Here is a 17,717-nt window from a genome sequence, read left to right as displayed (position 1 = left end):
GCGCAGGAATTTATTTCGGGGGGGTGTCCAAACTCAATATGAGGGTATTTTATATTACAATTCCTAAAATTGTCCATAAAATTAAGCTAAATTTACACAAAAGTCGAAATTTCGGGGGGTGTTCCGAACCCCTAGGACCCACCCCCCTGCGTACGTCCGTGACTGTAAGACATTCGTGCGAGTTCTAATCGGATCTGAATCAGACTTTGTATAGTTGTAGACTTTGACCACGTATACAAGAATGTGAAATATTAGTGTTCAGCAGAAGCGGATCCAGAAAGGACTTCTGGGAAAGGGCGTTGGGTTGTAATACTGCTACTTAGAGCTACTTTTAAGATCTCCAAATTCTGGGAAGGGTTTTATTTATATATAAAATTAAAAGTTTTCTCTCCTGTGGGGGGGGGGGCGATCGTCCCGATCGCCCTCCTGGATCCGCCCCTGGTGTCAGATATTTGATTTGTATATTATACTTAAAACGAATGTTAAGTGTAGACTGATTTTTTTTTACGTCACTGTGTAAGTTTCAGCGAATTCACATTTTGTACGATGTTCATTATAAGACTTCAATTTGCCAATTGAAGCCGCGTGTTCCATAACGGCACAAGTAAACTAAATATGTTGTTTGTTGTAGGTATTACATTATTTGAAGACAGAGAGTGGGTTTATGCACAGTGACAGTTTGTTGTTTCATTTCCACAGACATTATTGCTTAAACATCAGTATATTTCTTTTCCAAAGCAGAGTTATAGTATCTAAAACCAGTGTAACAGATTAATGAGCAAGGGCGCCGATTTCTCTATAAATTTGGGGGGCCCCATTCAGATGCAAATGGTATATATATATATATGAGGATTTTAAGACAAATTGCACTCAAAGTATGCCAAATATTGTATATTCATAAATACAATAGGGGGACCGACATGAGCTTTGTGGGCAGGGATTCCGCCCTTCCCCCAGGATCGGCGCCGTTGCTAATGAGTTCCATAATAACGCAAGTCCAGTATTTTCATTATTTTATTATAGACAAATTACTTGTAATATTCGTTATTTTAATACTTAGTGACATTTGTTATTCACCGAAGTGTAAGAATGAAAAAATCTGATTTCTACGTTCAAATTTCCAAGACATTCTGTTTTTATTGATTTTCTTAACCCCATAGCAGAACATGCCGCAGAAAATTTGCCACGCCTGTGCAGAAAAATTGCCAGAGAAAAAAATATAGCTAGCAGAAAAGTGTAAAAACATGCCTGCTACGTGTAGATCTCTTAAATGCACGGACGACTCGCATAAATATATTTTGAACTGTTTTCTTACGTCGCGTAAAACGTATTTTTTTAAAACAATCACAAGTGTTTCTTCTGCAGAAAGTTTTTGCAGAATTCCTGCAGAAAAATTTCTTACAAAAGCTCATCGCAGAAAGACAATGAAAGTTCTGCCATCGGTTTTCTCAATATCTCTTCAGCTGGACTTGCGTGGTTATGGAAGTCACGGCTTCAATTCTCTCTGATATGTATCTGAATTTTTCCAGGTTGGTGGCCAGAAGAGGATTGTCAGAAAAGCAAGTTATTATTTTGGTGACTGGAATTCTGGCAGTGATCAATGGCGCCTTCATGGTGTTCTATGTAGCCAATTCTGACGAACTCATCACAGACAGAAGGTGAGATTTGAGACTGTTAGACACAGAAGCATTTACTGGATGATTTATCGTAAAAGAAACAATCCTCCTATGATCGTTACCCTATACTGTGAAACAGAAATTGCAATTTAATTTTCTATGCGATGGAATTTCTTGGAGATGCTGCATACTCATTTTGTAAGATGTTTTGCAGGATTTCTTGGCACGGTGTGTGGAAAGGATGTAAGATATACAGGGTATCCGATTTGAAACATACTGATTTAAACTGTGAAACGAGCTCAAATTACTCTTTTTTCTCTCTCTCTCTTCGCTCCCATCAATATTTTTCTTGTTTTTTATATTTTCTGTTTTGGTATTATAGTATAAACTGTGTATATCTTATCTCCTAATTCCTTATAATTATATTTTAGTATATATAGTTTGCTCTTTTTGTTTTATATTGTTCTACATATATGTTTAAATATTGTAACGTTTCTTTTTAATTTCTGTAGTTTGCAAGTTATACAAATGGTAAATAATGATTAGCTTCTTGTAGCGAAGCCCAAGCTATCTTAATACTCTTGTAAAGTCTTTAGAAAAGCTCCTAAACCTATTCTTTCCAAATTAATAAACATTTCCTTTATTATTAATATTATTTCATAAAATTAATACCATATATTCATAAATGTTTTAAATGTCTATTATACTTTGCACTCTCTTTTATATTTTTTTATCTCTTAATGTTTCGAGAAGACAACTTCGCTTGTTCCGGGAAAAAGAAATGGGCACGTTGGACTTAAAGATGACAAGTAACTGAACTAAACTTGTAAGCATAATATTCCGCAAACAACAGATAATGAGGCAAAAAATAAAAAAGAAGTAATATTTTAAAAAGCAAACATAATTATTAACCATAAAACCTAGCTCTTTCTAAACTTAAAAATCCGTTCTATTTTGCAGGAAGGCCTGCTCCGTAATAATTCAACAAGGTAATTTTAATTTTAAAAAGGGATGCACCCCAATCGTAATAAGCTACAGTCGTAATAAGAATACGTTTAATATAATGTCAGTAGCTAGTCTTCACCGGTAGTGTTTTCGGTTTCCTAGTGATTTTCCTTTAATCTTCTAGGATACCTGATGTTCGTTTAAGCCTACCTTTTTAAAAAAAATAAGGAAAAATGTGCCTTACTTTCATTCTCTTTGTATAGGGGCAGCCTGGTATTATCACAATAATTTATAACTAAAATTGCATCTCGGTGCAGAACATATAGCAGTTTAGTTCGTACGTCTCGCTTCCGCCTGTCTATTTACCAATAGGCCTACTACTACTAATTTTGCGTCATATCCTAAACATTAAACAGTAAAGATTTATTATTTTAATTAAAAAGTAACTTACAGTTAGTTTCGTTGAAATGCTTGCCTTTCCTTTATTTTATAAATTTTTAGTCTAAATTTATCAATCCAATTAAACACTGTACATCGTTCAATTAAACTAGCTTAATTACAGTATTCGTATGGTCGCTTACACTCATTCTAACTCGTTAATATGTTTCCTCCAGAACCGTATAATGTCAATATTGGTAGTCTTATTTTGATTATATTGGCCTTTACTACACGTCATTTTAAAATGTTACTATTGTGGCATAAAAATAATGCATTTAAGAAGAAATATGCAACAAATGTAAAAAAGTTACTGGGATAACAATGTAGCATATGTGAATCCAAATTTACTGGTCCAGTCTGCAATCTTTGCGCTACAATAATAAAGTTGTTAATAATAGTTATGTAGCCTGTTTCTTCATCGTATTATAAAATATCTGTTAATAGTATAATATAAAAAAAGGTTTTGTAATGATATAAAACAATAATAACCACTCCCTTTATAAATCGTCCATGGCTATCAGTATATTTTCCTTTTTTATGTAAGCTGCTCCCTCATTCTCAATGTATACCACCAGTATTTTTTCTAATGTTTACTTGCTGACGCTTATGTTACATATCTCAATTATGTTTGGTTGTAACTCGTTGGTACTAAAGCCTAAAAATGAATATTAGCATCACCGTGTGATACTGTTTTAATAAAAGTGAAAAAAAGCACAGTATCTAAAAATATATATTAATATTTAAAAAAAATGAAATGAAATCTGTGAGTTTTACGTCCCACGGTTATGCCGGTTAGGCTAAAGGAGACGGTGATGATGAGTAATGAATGAAATGGTGGAATGAAGAAAGTGGGAGGAAACGGGAGAACCCCGAGAAAACCCACGCACACGGTGTTTGTCCACCACAAAGTTCACTTGGCGGGGGCTGGGATCGAACCCGGGACCCCAAGCACCAGAGGTGAACGCTCTACCACTCAGCCACCGCGGCCCCATATTAATATTTAAGTAAACATCGTATCGTTTATCTCATATAAAGGTGAATTATAAAGTAAAAAAAAAAAAATCAATAGTTCTACATGAAAACTAAAAGGCAATTTAAAATAAACCCGGGCTAGCTAGTAAACTTATCTAGAAATTGAAGATTTGTTTTAAAACTGTTACAAAAAATTAGAACCTAGAATTTAACAGTAACTTAAAAATTTACTTTTAAAACTATAAATAGTTCTTTTAACCTTATAACATAAAAAAATAATAATTACAAATTAACATAAAATAACTCTTCTAGTTATTTTTTCCCTAAAATATGTTTACATCAATTAATACTACCTGTCTAACTAAAATAAAGGTTAATAATTCTGTTCCTAGCTACTTCTTACTATGTAAAACAATATTTTGGTAGTTTATAAAAAACCTTAAATGAAATAGTAACGTCCTACACCTAAAGTATAATATCTACTAAAATAACCTTAATCCCAATTAAGCTCAAGGCTCATATATTTCTCTCCAGATTGCTTGCAGTATCTGGTATCAATACTGCAATGGTATGGTTTAACTGTATCAATAACACGACAGATCCTTTTACGAAGCTGTACCACAGTTGTCACTTTAGTTGTATAGACCATGTCCATAAACATTCTCCCTCAGAAAAATCCAGGGGAGTAAAGTGAGGTGATTGGAGTGGGCACACTTCTCCCAATCCATTTTGTCGGAATTTCTCATTCGATGAATTTCGGATTTACGAATACCAATGTGGTGGAGCTCCATCCTACTTTAAAAAAAGCAGGTTTTTTAGATGTCGATGTTTTATCCGAGTGAATACAAAATTTTGTAACATATTAAAAGATATGTGACGCCAGTAATAGTTTTCTCCGCAACAAAAGATATCAAACGACCACACCACACGTTGACCTTGGGATTGTCACGTTGATATTCCATGATCTCTTGAGGATGTTCACTATCCCAAATTTGCACGTTGTGTCCATTCGCGATATCATTTAGGTGAAATATTGTCTCACCAGACAAGAGAACCTTAGCTAAAAAGTTGTCGATCTCAGTACACTCAAGAATGTCTACGGGAAATGTTGTTCGTTTGCTGGGTTTCAACTCATGTAAAACTTGTAATTCGTATGCATAACGCGTATAAGATGATTGCGAAACACATCGTGGACTATGGATTTTGGATGAACAAGCTCGCGTGACATCGTGCGAACAGATTTCTAAAGATTTCTTGCAAATGTATCTCCAATGTATTGAACGTTCTATCGTGATGTTCGTGATTGGCCACCACTATGCCTGTTAGCGACAGATCTTATCTCTAGAAACGCTGTTTTCCACTCCTTGATTCTCTCGGCATCAGGAGGCTCTCTGTGATACTCTGCAATAATGGGTTCCATAGGTCATCTTACTACCACACAGCATTGGTCGTCATTTTTACTTTTCACCACCTGGAACGATAAAAGAAATCGTTACTATTCATTACTTATTAAAAACTTACACAGCTAAGCTACCTTCTACCACCTAACAAACTCTTGGGTTGCCTCTTTATTAGGATCACTCAATGAGACATATAAGATTATGTTTTTAATACGTCCATCTCTCACTCTGCACGATAACTCTTTCAACGGATGAGAATTTTTGAATTCTGTTTTTTGCAACACATAGCCAGAGAATTATCTTGGCCGAGTTCATTAATGGAGTGAATAGTAATCTATCCAAATCTTATAAATAGAAACATTTCCCATGATCCTTTCTATTGTCTTTACCAGAGTTTATCTAGTTTATTATGTGCATTTGAAATCAGAATGTTTCAATTCGGACATTCTGTATATTGTGTAGGAAAAATAAATTGAAATGGAAAGAAAGAAATTGCATGGGCTAGAGATGTTGCTGTTATCATATTGTTGTAATAGCCTCACAATATAGTTTTCTCTACCTTACATATCAGTCTTGCAGCTATGATTGTTTTTTTTCCTTATACTTCACAAGATTATGCTTATCAAAATGCTACTTTGCAAAACTGACGTTTATATATACTTATATGTAAATTTATATCATTTTAGTATTATAGTCTTCTAAATATTTGATTTCTTTAATTGGGATAAATAATTTCAAAATTATCCAATTAGTAAATCCGATGATTATTCAACATAGGCGGATTATATTTACAATCTTGTGTATGTTTACGTTTCCATATGGTTTAATGAAAATGTTGTCATGGAAATAGGCGTATGAATGAACCCCTGATTTGAGGAATGTCTGGGGTTGAGATTAAATAGTTGAACGTGATTACAAACGGAAACAATGCGTATTATTTGTTCCGAGAGTTATTTAGCGATTTTGCTAATTTAACCAGAATTATGGTATGTTTGACAATGTGTATGGTATGTTTGAAGAATTTTATCAATACTATAATTTTGAAGCCATCGAATTAGAAAAAAAAAACAAATTAAATTTTTATTTTTCAGAACTCTTTCATTCTGCCAAAATATTAATAATTTAAATATGTAGTAAAATATTGTGCAGTGGTCGGAGATACAGTCGTTTTACTCTGCAGAAGATGAAATTAAAATAAAACTAGCCACAAATCATTTTAATTGTCTTTGCTTATGCTTTCAAAATTCCAACTTCCTTTGCCAGTGAAAGAAATTTGAATTGTAATGTTAAAACTGCCAAAACGTTATATTTAGTTCTAAACTTAATTTTTGAAGAATCCTCTAAGCCAAAATAAAGGTTCAGCTTAGTTAATGATCAAGATTTACTAATCAACAAACATATTAAACAAGTTTAAATCACTAATGAAATAAGAGGTACCTTTTCCCACTTTAGATATTTACCCCAATTGTTTTATTTAACAGATTATCTTCAGCTGTATTTAGTTCAATATTTCTTTTTGAATTTTATTAACTGCAATTCAGTTGTAAAACATACCTTAATTCTGGTTAAATTAGCAAAATCGCTAAATAACTCTCGAAACAAATAATACGCACTGTTTCCGTTTGTAATCACGTTCAACTATTTAATCTCAGCCCCAGACATTCCTCAAATCAGAGGTTCATTCATACGCCTATTTCCATGACAACATTTTCATTAAACCATATGGAATCGTAAACATACACAAGATTATGAATATAATCCGCCTATGTTGAATAATCATCGGATTTACTAATTGGATAATTTTGAAATTATTTACCCCAATTAAATAAATCAAATATTTAGAATACTATAATAATAAAATTATATAAATTTACATAATTTACAAAAAAAATCCTAAATATATGAATTTCAATGAGTAACAACATTGGATCATTAGTATCACTACGCCCACATATAAACTAGTCACATCACAACACAAGTGACGTAAACGAAAACTTCGAAAGATTGAATAAATATTATTAATACACGAAATTTTCAACAAATTATACTAATATTTAGAAAAATGTTGAGAAAAGTAAAAATAGAATTTCTACATAGAGGGAAGAAGAAAATTTGGGAACTAGTAAAAATACCCTTTGTTGGACATACTTATTTAACATATTTAAATATTTCCCTAGTAAAAGCAGACATGGGCGTAATTGCACAGACCCAGGCAGATTATGTCTGTTAAATAGTTGTTAATTTAAATGCCTGTAAATAGGGAATGTGACAAGCTAAATTTTTAGTTTACGCAAATGTTTAGGTTGTTCCTTCAGTAGTGATCATGGATATCTGAAGCTTTTATTGGCCAATTGAGTGGACAGATTTACCTAGGGTGACCAGACGGACTGATTTTCGCAGTACAGTACTGTTTTTCAAGGAGCTGTGCTGCGTGTTGCGAAGTCCTCTAGAAAATCAAGAAATGTCCTTCTTTTGGAAAACATTCTGTAAAATGACCTGGTTTAACTTACTTGCACTACATTAATGTTTTTATTCTGTATTCACATTTCGAATCACAGGCATTCTTTTTTTCCGAATCAAATTTTAAGAAATGTGTGTGTTCATTTTGTTCAACTTACAAGGAGTATATTGAGCAGTGACCCACACCTTTCGCAGACATTAACATTTAGAATTGAACACTTAACTCACAAGGGACATCACCCAATTGTCCGGCTCCGATTTCAATGAAATTTTTGTCGCTGATAAAGGACATGTATTCATTACTTGTGATGACAGAAATTTTTGCCATGGTGCATGTTTTCTATTTTTTAATATTTTTTAAAAGTTGTGATGTGGTTAATAGAGATTACTGCAGAAGTCCCTTACTACCCTTTGTAAACGGAGTGTTATTGAAAGAACAACCATGTAGATACGTATAGGGCCTAGGAAGAAGTCGTATGGTACGTATGACCTTGACGGCAGCCATCTTGAAATCCACCATTTTGAATTAAGGTCAAGTTTTTTAAATAGGAATAGGGTATTATGATACATAATTTCGGGCTAGAATTTAATCAGGAAGACAATGGTAAAGTTAGTTTTAAGATGCGCTCATTTGGTGAAAAGTTACAGGCATATTAATTGTTTATACTTACTATGTGCATAAGTCCCTGACCTCCGCTTCTAACCCGCGTATTAATGAAAATAAGTGGATAAAGGTTTCGGTAATACATATTATGCCTAGAGGGAAGTGATACGATAAGGGTATCATTGACGGCAGCCATCTTGAAATCCGCCATTTTGAATTAAAGTGAAGTTTTGAAAACTGAAAACCATAGCATGTGGCACCAAATTTTAATAGTAAATTTTCCCCAAAAGCCAATGGTATGCTTATTTTTGTTCTATAGTTAACCAGTATGAACTTATGACTCTTCTAATGTGCACAAAACGTCCATTATTCGATCTTTAAAATTGGCAACACTCCTAATTTTCATAGCATGTTTTAAGATTCCAACTGGCATTTTGCAATTGTTTCCATGGCTCATGTTTTCTGAATTTATTATATTTTTTTAAAAGTTGCGATTTGTCAGTTCATGAATAGTGTTGGGATAAACATCCAGCAATCATTCTGAATTTTGAAGATTGCCATGTAATTATTAATTTACTAGTCAGTGTAACTATTTATTTTAACCCAGAGTACATGAGGAACCTATGGACCTATGTGATGTAAAGAAATACAAATGAAATTATAAGAAATTGGTGTAACACGAACTCAAAATTATCATGAAATCTAGCCTATATGTTGCGCAAACGACAAACAGTATTTTCTTTATTGAAATAAAAACAACTTTACAGCTTTAAAGGAACGGCAGCAATGATAGAAAATATCAGAGAGACATAATATGACTGTCACATTAAAATTACTATTACTATTAATGACTGTTACTATTAAAATTTGGTGCCATACGCTATGGTTTTCAGTTTTCAAAACTTCAATTTAATTCAAAATGGCGGATTTCAAGATGGCTGCCGTCAATGATACCCTTATTTATTTATTTATTTATTTATTTATTTATTTGCCTGTTTTGCATACAAATGAGAGTATTCTCGAGCACGCATACAGTTGTCAAAATTACAAAATAATTACATATATGGTATTACTTCCGTATTACTTCCTTATCGTATCACTTCCCTCTAGGCATAATATGTATTACCGAAACCTTTATCCACTTATTATCATTAATACGCGGGTTAGAAGCGGAGGTCAGGGACTTACGCACATAGTAAATATAAACAATTAATATGCCTGTAACTTTTCACCAAATGGGTGTATCTTAAAACTAACTTTACCATTGTCTTCCTGATTAAATTCTAGCCCGAAATTATGTATCATAATATCCTATTCCTATTTTAAAAACTTGACCTTAATTCAAAATGGCGGATTTCAAGATGGCTTCCGTCAAGGTCATACGTGCCATACGACTTCTTCCTAGGCCCTATACGTATCTATATGGTTGTTCTTTCAATAACACTCCGTTTACAAAGGGTAGTAAGGGACTTCTGCAGTAATCTCTATTAACCACATCACAACTTTTAAAAAATATTAAAAAATAGAAAACATGCACCATGGCAAAAATTTCTGTCATCACAAGTAATGAATACATGTCCTCTATCAGCAATAAAAATTTCATTGAAATCGGAGCCGGACAATTGGGTGATGTCCCTTGTCAGTAATTGATTGGGGTAATGTCCAGAGCAGCTTGAAGTACATTAATGAATTGCCAAGAAAAGAAAGAAACTTTCTACCTGTTTGATTAGATTACAAATGTAAAGAAGTATGCAACTTCTGAAAACTGATCAAATAAGAGTATATTTAAGATGAAGTGAATTGTTCAAACACTGAAGAAACATCCATTCTATATTCCCAAGTATGTGATAATATGGAGTTCAGTAGGTGCCTCCCTGTCACAAGTGCTTCGACAGAAAGGGTGTTTCGTATAATGAATATAATTTGTGGACTGATGAGAAATCTAAGCTAAAAACTGAAACTCTCAAACACCTAATAATAACCAAATGTAACTACAGTGTAATTGTGTCTGTAGTGCATTCCATGACATGATTTTGCAAAACAGCAAGTTACTGCGCGTTATACATTCAAACAAAACATATGTTACCCAGCTCTGTACTGATGTTTAATTGGTATGTCACATAGTAATGAAAATAATTTGGTAACATTTTTGGAAAAAGTTTCGGAAGGTAATGAATGAATAACTGCTAAGACGAATCACATTATTATGTTGTATTAAATTTTTATGCTTCTACGTACTTAAGTTTTCTTTTTCCTGAAAGTGACTCCTTTATGTTACTCCATCAAATTGTTTTAAATTGTTTCATCAACCCTGTACTTGTCATTCATGAAAGTATTTAGAGTTGTGTTGAATTCCTTCATTATTTTTGTTGCGTAGCGTACCTTTTTTTAAAAAAATGAATGATTAGGTTAACGTTAAATGAAATAAAGAAATGTGTAGGCTATCATTTACTATTGTATTTGTGTCCTACTTTTCGCTTGTCAGAATCTGGTCACCCTAGATTTACCCCGCCGTAGTTACTGATGCAACCATCATGTTGTCAGTTAGTTTTTAATTGAATTTAATTTCAAAGCACTATTTTCATTTGAGTCCTGTGCGAAAAAGTTTAGAAAAGTTTTGTATTTAAGCAACTAAAATTTGGAATTAAAAACTTTGTATTTTGTTCGTTTTTCTTTCCAGATCTGCTCAACTATGGACGTTTACTTGCGTGGAAAACCAGTGCATGAGAGAACGTGTGAACGACACTCGAGACCCCGTGAATCTTGACATTTGTCGCATAACTTGTGGCAAATTCGGTAGTCTCTGGCCAAAGCCTACTGGACACGTTAGTCTAGGAACAAACACAGTTCCCATAAGTATTGCTAATTTACACTTTATGCTTCTTCAAGCTCCAACGTACCCAGTGACTACTCTCTTAAGGCAAGCTTCAGTGAATTTCGTCAATGACTTAAGGTCTATGATTCCTCATGAGTTTGAAGGTTATCCAGGAGCTAGTAGAGTGTTAGTGTATCTAATGGTGAAGCGGCCTGATGAATTTCCTTATTTGGGGACTGATGAAAGCTATGACCTTGACCTGCGGAGTGGTAAGCTGAGGAAAGAACTTAAAGTGACTATCCGTGCGGAGACGTATTTTGGTGCGCGACATGGGTTGGAAACTCTTACCCAATTGGTTGATTACGACAACTTCTGCCAGTGTCTTAGAATGGCAACATCAGCAAGTATTAGTGATAAGCCATTTTTCACTCACAGAGGCATTATGCTTGATACAGCAAGAAGTTTCTTCAGTGTTGAATCCATCAAGAGAACTTTGAACGCAATGTCTGCTAACAAGTTGAACACACTTCACTGGCATCTCACAGATTCTCAAAGCTTCCCTTTTCATTCCAATAGAATCCCTGAAATGGCCGAATGGGGTGCATATTCTCCTGAGAAAGTGTATTCACGTCAGGATCTGATTGATGTGGTAAAATATGCTCAAGTGAGAGGTGTTAGGATTGTTCCCGGCTTTGATATTTCGGGACACAGTGGGTATGGTTGGCAGTGGGGTCCGCATTACGAGCGAGGGGACCTTGTTCTTTGTCTTAACGCTCAACCCTGGCAAGAGTATTGTGGAGAACCTCCATGTGGATTCCTCAACCCTGTCAATGATAATGTGATGGAAATTTTGAAAACACTTTTTCAAGATTTTCGCGAGATTTTCAACAGTGATGTTTTCCATATTGGAGGACATGAAATGAATTTTAACTGTTGGAATTCCAGTCAGGAGATTATCGAATGGATGGATTATCACAATATAAGTGATTTCTATGAGCTTTGGAATGACTTCCAACGAAGAATTGTGAACGACATACTGGAAGCAAAGTGGGAGCATAGTCAGACGATTGCAGTGTGGGACAGCAGACAGATCAGTGCAGACAAATTAGAACTGGAGCCCAACAACAAAACATACTTGATCCAAATTAAGTCCTCCCGCAAGATTGGTGATGTATCTTTTCTACTTCAAAAAGGATATAAGATCATATTTTCCAACGAAGATGCTTGGTGCTTTGACTGTGGGTTTTCTTCCTGGTGGCAGGAAGAAAGTGATAAGCGTTTCCTTAACTGGCAAAAGTTTTACAACAACGACATCTTAGCTTTTGGAAAGGAATCGTCTCTAAATGCGTCTGAATTATCCCATTTGATCCTCGGAGGAGAAGGAACTCTTTGGTCTGAACAAGTAGATGAACATTCAATGGATTCGAAGCTGTGGCCAAGAGGATGCGCTTTAGCCGAAAGACTATGGTCGAATCCATCAGAAAGTTGGCATGAAGTGAAAGGCAGACTAGCTCATCAAAGAAATAGGTTAGTGGTTCGTGGTGTGTCTGCAGATGCAGTGCAGCCTCAGTGGTGTGATGGCAAGATTCCTTATTGTCAGTGATTGCTCTAAAGGACTATAATGGCGTTAATCGTGACATTAAGGAGCAGACTACTAAAAATGATACGAAAGCTAGCCATTTATCGTTTGACTGTTTTCATAAGTGAAAAGGGATAATGAAATGTAACTTACCACAATAATAGATAATGTTATTCTACACCTGAAAATACGAATCAAAAAATTTTCAGCGTTGCCATCCGGAGAAATTACAGTGTGGCCAGAAATGAATTACCCAAAAATTTAGGTTAAGGCAGCGACTAGAAAAATAAACTTAATGGTAATTGATGACTTACCATGTTGTCTTGGCTCCTTGTTAACCACTCCTTACGTGATATTTGTATTTATTTTGTAATAAACAGTACAAAATAAATAATATTGTAATAAACAGTACAAAATAAATAATTTTGTAATAAATAGTACAAAATGAATACAAATATTATTTAAAAAGTAGTTAACAAGGAACCAAGACAACATGAAAACAGTCATCAATTACTGTTGAGTTCATTTTTCTAGTCGCTGCCTTAACCTAGATTTTTGGGTAATTCATATTGTGGCCATACTGTAATTCCTATGGATGGCAACAACAGAAATTATTTTGATTCGTATTTTCGGATGTAGAATAACATTATCTATTATTGCGGTAAGTTATATTTCATTATCTCTTTTTCACTTACGAAAAATAAGCAAAAGAAAAATGGTTAGTTTTTGTATCATTTTTAGCAGTCTGCTCCCTTAAACCAGGTTGCACAAGTGTACACAAATACAGTGAGTGGACACTTTGATGTAAGTAAAAAGGGTTACTTTTTGTTTCAGCTTGGTTCTTCTGCAGCCATTGGTCAGATTCTCTTTATTGAAATATAACTAAGCACTTTTGTGGACATCAACTGGCATTCCAATCAAGTGTCAGTAATGGTTTGTTGTTGAAGTATTAGGTTTTTTTTTCAAAAGACATTGCGTTTATTAATTATAATATTCAATGTTCTAATTCATAAAAGTACAAGTGATCATTTAAGAGATATTCTGTGTTTATATTATTAACCTTAAGCAGAAAAATAATTTAAGAGTATTTACAAAGAAATAATACTAAACTAGCTGAAAAATTATGCTTGTCTTTCCTACTCTCTGTTCCCTCTTACTTGTAAATGGTAATAAACAAAACTGTTTGTATCCTTCCGCCATTAAAAATATCTGATTGGCTAGTAATGTTTCGCTCCCATTTTACAGAGGGAGTAGCAAAATAAACACGTGCTCTGTAAAATTATGCAGCGAAAGAATGACAGTGCCTTGTAAAACATTGATTTTCTTTCTTAATTAAAATTTCCTAAGCAGCCAACAATTGTGATCTATATACTTGTTAATCACAAGTACGGAGAAGAATTGATCCTCATCGTTTTCGTGAGGTTTTACATTAAAATACTATATTACAAAATTATATATATTAAAAACCCAGTGAGATAGGTAACTAGGATAGGAGTCTGCATCTGAAGATAAAGAATCCCAATTCAGACTTTTTTTTAAAAAAAAAAAAGAGCAGAGGTATATTTCGTAAGTACTGTAACTTGTATTTTAGCTATAAAAATTTCCCCTTATATCAGTTATTTTCTTCGTGTAAAATCCAGCATTTCTCCGTAGTACTTAAAGACTTCTCTTGTTTTTACCGTACCCAATCATCGTGAAAAACCAGGAGTCAGCAATTTTTCCAATTCAAACAACATAGTCTTACCTTTGAGGAAGTCGATCACCACACGTGCTTATACCTAATACTTCTGTTATATAATCTTGTTATTGTTTCTAACATTGTTTCTAACATTTAGTTAATGTTATGATCTCTTAGTGTTATGAAGTTTGTTTTATAAACTTGTACCTTTAGTAATATTCCCCCCCCCCGGCAAGAACATGTATGCGTCAGTAACAACATTAAATCTTGTCTTCTTCAGTATTAACAGTGTTTTTAATTAATAGGTGCATCAGCCTTATTGGTCAGGTATGCTATAATTGTGTGTAACTTGAATTACTTATTGGAAAATTGAATTACTTGGATTAAAAATTGTAAAGAAGTTTACAAATGGGGGATGACGGCATTTGCATTTTTTGGCCGACTTTCGAGTCAGTCAAATTGCCTGTAATATATAGTAAGGAAAATGTAGTAAAGTAAATATTGTAATTGTGCAAATTCAAGATCAGGAATGATAGTTTGTCAAAGTCAGGTAAAGAAATGTATAGTCACAATAGGGTGTAATAATAATCAAAATCGTGAAGGAGTTCCAACGGGAAGAAGAGGGCCATTTACCCAGATGGTCATGGCGTTAAAGTTGGAAAAAGTGAAAAATAAATGAAATGAAGATGGGTAAAGTAGTTGTAGATGAATGTAGATGTTTTCATAAGTATTTGTAAAAGTGTATAAAAAGTGTACGATGAGAAATGTTCACTTTATCCACTTCCTCTTCTGTACCTCACTTTAAGAGATGTTAACACTATCACATGCACTACGGAACCTCTCAACACCAAATCAACAAGTTTTAATTAACCATAGCTTTGTTTCTGGACGCTTAGAAGTAAGACGCAACTAATAAGTAAATTATCCGAACAGCTTGCAGTTTGTTTGATTGAACAGTTAGAGGCATTTTATGATTAACTACCACCCTACTGTTCTCTGTTGAATGACACAACATACACCAAGAGGGGAGATTAATGTATGATCTTATTACAGTGTTATTTGTTGAAAATGTGCCAAATATTTTTTATATTTAAACCATATGTAAATAGTCTACTCTAGTCACATGTAAATAATAATAATGTATTACGATCGTAATTTACATTTGGAAGTTGATGTTCACTATCTTTAATAAATAAACTACAAAAATTTCGACCATCTTTTGTTTTGTTATACTGTTGTTAACAGTGTTTTAAATCGGATAAGAGTGTGTTAATAATCTGAAATGGTAAAAAGTAAATTTCGTCTACTCATAAGGTAGTAGTTTTTATTAACGAAACAAACAAAAACTTTGAATAGTGTTATGGAAACACTGTTTGTCTCGTGGAATGGAGCAAAAGTGGTTCACAGAATGTCTTTAGTATAACGTCATATGTACAGGTTAGCTTTTAGTATCGTAGTTTTCGAAAGCTTTCATTAGTTTTTGACTCTAGTATTGAAAACTTTTAATTTTTATCTACTTCAAAATTGGAAACTGTTTACAATTTCAGCACATTTTAAATTTTGTTTGACTAGAGGGTTTCTTTGTCGCAAGCATAGCCTTAATATCTGAAACTAGCCTATTAGTAGAAAGAGATAAATTTGGAATTTTTTCGAGGAATCTCCTTCTAAAGTTGTACAATATTTGGTAATTATTGTATGTCTTTATATTGTTCTGAACGAAATACAGAACGAAAAAGAGTAACGGACTGTACAATTTTGGAATAAAAGAGACCGTAATCATCTTGTAGAATGCTGTATTGAATTAATTTTGACATCAGAAAAGAATTATTTCCTGGAAATGCGTGGTGCATAGATGAACACACGACGAGCACGAGATAAGATTTGAGGCTGTCTGTCTTAAAAATATGCTGTAAAAGTGATGTCTCGATTCAAAAAAAAAAAAAAATGTATATTTCTCTATTGGAAGAGCTGTCTCTCGACTCGAATTTTGTTACGAAAATTCTGCATCTCGTCTCGTGCGCATCCCTACACACGACGCAGATAATACGAAGGTACAAAACCGTAAGTATATTATTTTTTTACATGTATTATTACGAATTGGTTTTTGGTGAAAATAGTCTTCTAAAAATTCATTTTGCTATTGGATAACTGTCTTGTTGAAAACTCAAATTTGCGTTAAAAACTACGGTTGACTCTACATACGATATATGGTCAAATCTGAAAATCTTGAATACCTTTGTTAGCTTTGTCCAGTTTCGATATAACAAAATTTGAAAATGGAAGTATTCCTATTGATGAGTAATTGATTCGAAAATGTTTGGTTTGAATGTTAACCTTGAATTTAAGAAAATTTATATCTTTGCGACACGTTGCTATACCCCATCCACATTAGGAGTGTGGAATGTCTCAAAATAAATTTATACAAACAAAAATGTAATCTTTCTTGCATTTTGGTACAGTATTTAGTTGAACACAGTGTATATACGAATAACACAAGAATTAGATAGGTCTATAGGCAACTAATTTCATTTCTGATATCTACAATATTGTTATGTGTATGTGTTTCAGACTATAAATGTAAACGCTCTGTTGCTACGACCCTCAATGGGATAATCATAGCCATGGGTATTAAAAAATGAGATAATAGTATCATGCACGAGCGTTACTATGCGTTCTGTAACTAAATAAGTGAGATAAGTTTTTGAGATTTTGATATGAAATCGGAAACATTAGAATACGCCAAAACATAATTCGCCTTATGCAGAGTCGTTTTGACGTATGATTAGCATCATACTAAAGGCCTGACTACTGCAGGAAACATGTTAATTGAACTCTTTAGTAAGAAACTAATCACGCGTCCGAACGACTCTCTCTGCATATAAGGTCCAATATTTTTAATATTCGACAGTATTAGATGTACCAGTGTTTCCAACGTTATTTTTAATGTAAAAAGTTAAATTGAACACAGAAGTTTTATTTGAATGTGTTCTTTTAATTATTTACTTAATATTTTAATTATTTTTATTTAATTATTCTCTTAAGCTATAGGCTACGCTATGAAGCATCCGCTCTTCGATTAGTTTGCAATGTAAATGACATTACAGTGGACCTTCGGTTCACGAACCCTTCGTTTCGCAAATCAATCGGTTTACAAATATATTTTGTGAACAATTTTTTCCTTGGTTAACGAACAATATTTTGGAATACGAA

At 33.5% G+C, this 17,717-nt stretch overlaps 1 protein-coding gene across 2 annotated transcripts in view; it reads left to right on the top strand.

Annotated features, from left to right (window-relative positions):
• Nucleotides 1-12,974, top strand: part of LOC145674808 (chitooligosaccharidolytic beta-N-acetylglucosaminidase-like) — a 56,347-nt gene extending 43,373 nt beyond the window's left edge. For both annotated transcript variants that reach the window (XM_081745026.1, XM_081745027.1), the window contains exons 2-3: nt 1,530-1,658; nt 11,116-12,974. In XM_081745026.1, the coding sequence (XP_081601152.1) occupies nt 1,530-1,658; nt 11,116-12,853 (1,867 nt within the window). In that variant the 3' untranslated portion in view covers nt 12,854-12,974. The remainder of the gene's footprint in view (nt 1-1,529; nt 1,659-11,115) is intronic.
• The last annotated feature ends 4,743 nt before the right edge of the window (nt 12,975-17,717 follow it).

Source organism: Thermobia domestica, chromosome 18 (assembly GCF_964235325.1).
Source record: "Thermobia domestica chromosome 18, izTheDome1.hap1.1, whole genome shotgun sequence".
Lineage (NCBI taxonomy): Eukaryota > Metazoa > Arthropoda > Insecta > Zygentoma > Lepismatidae > Thermobia > Thermobia domestica.
Note: the sequence above shows the minus strand (reverse complement) of the source record. Positions and strands in the feature narration are given on the sequence as shown.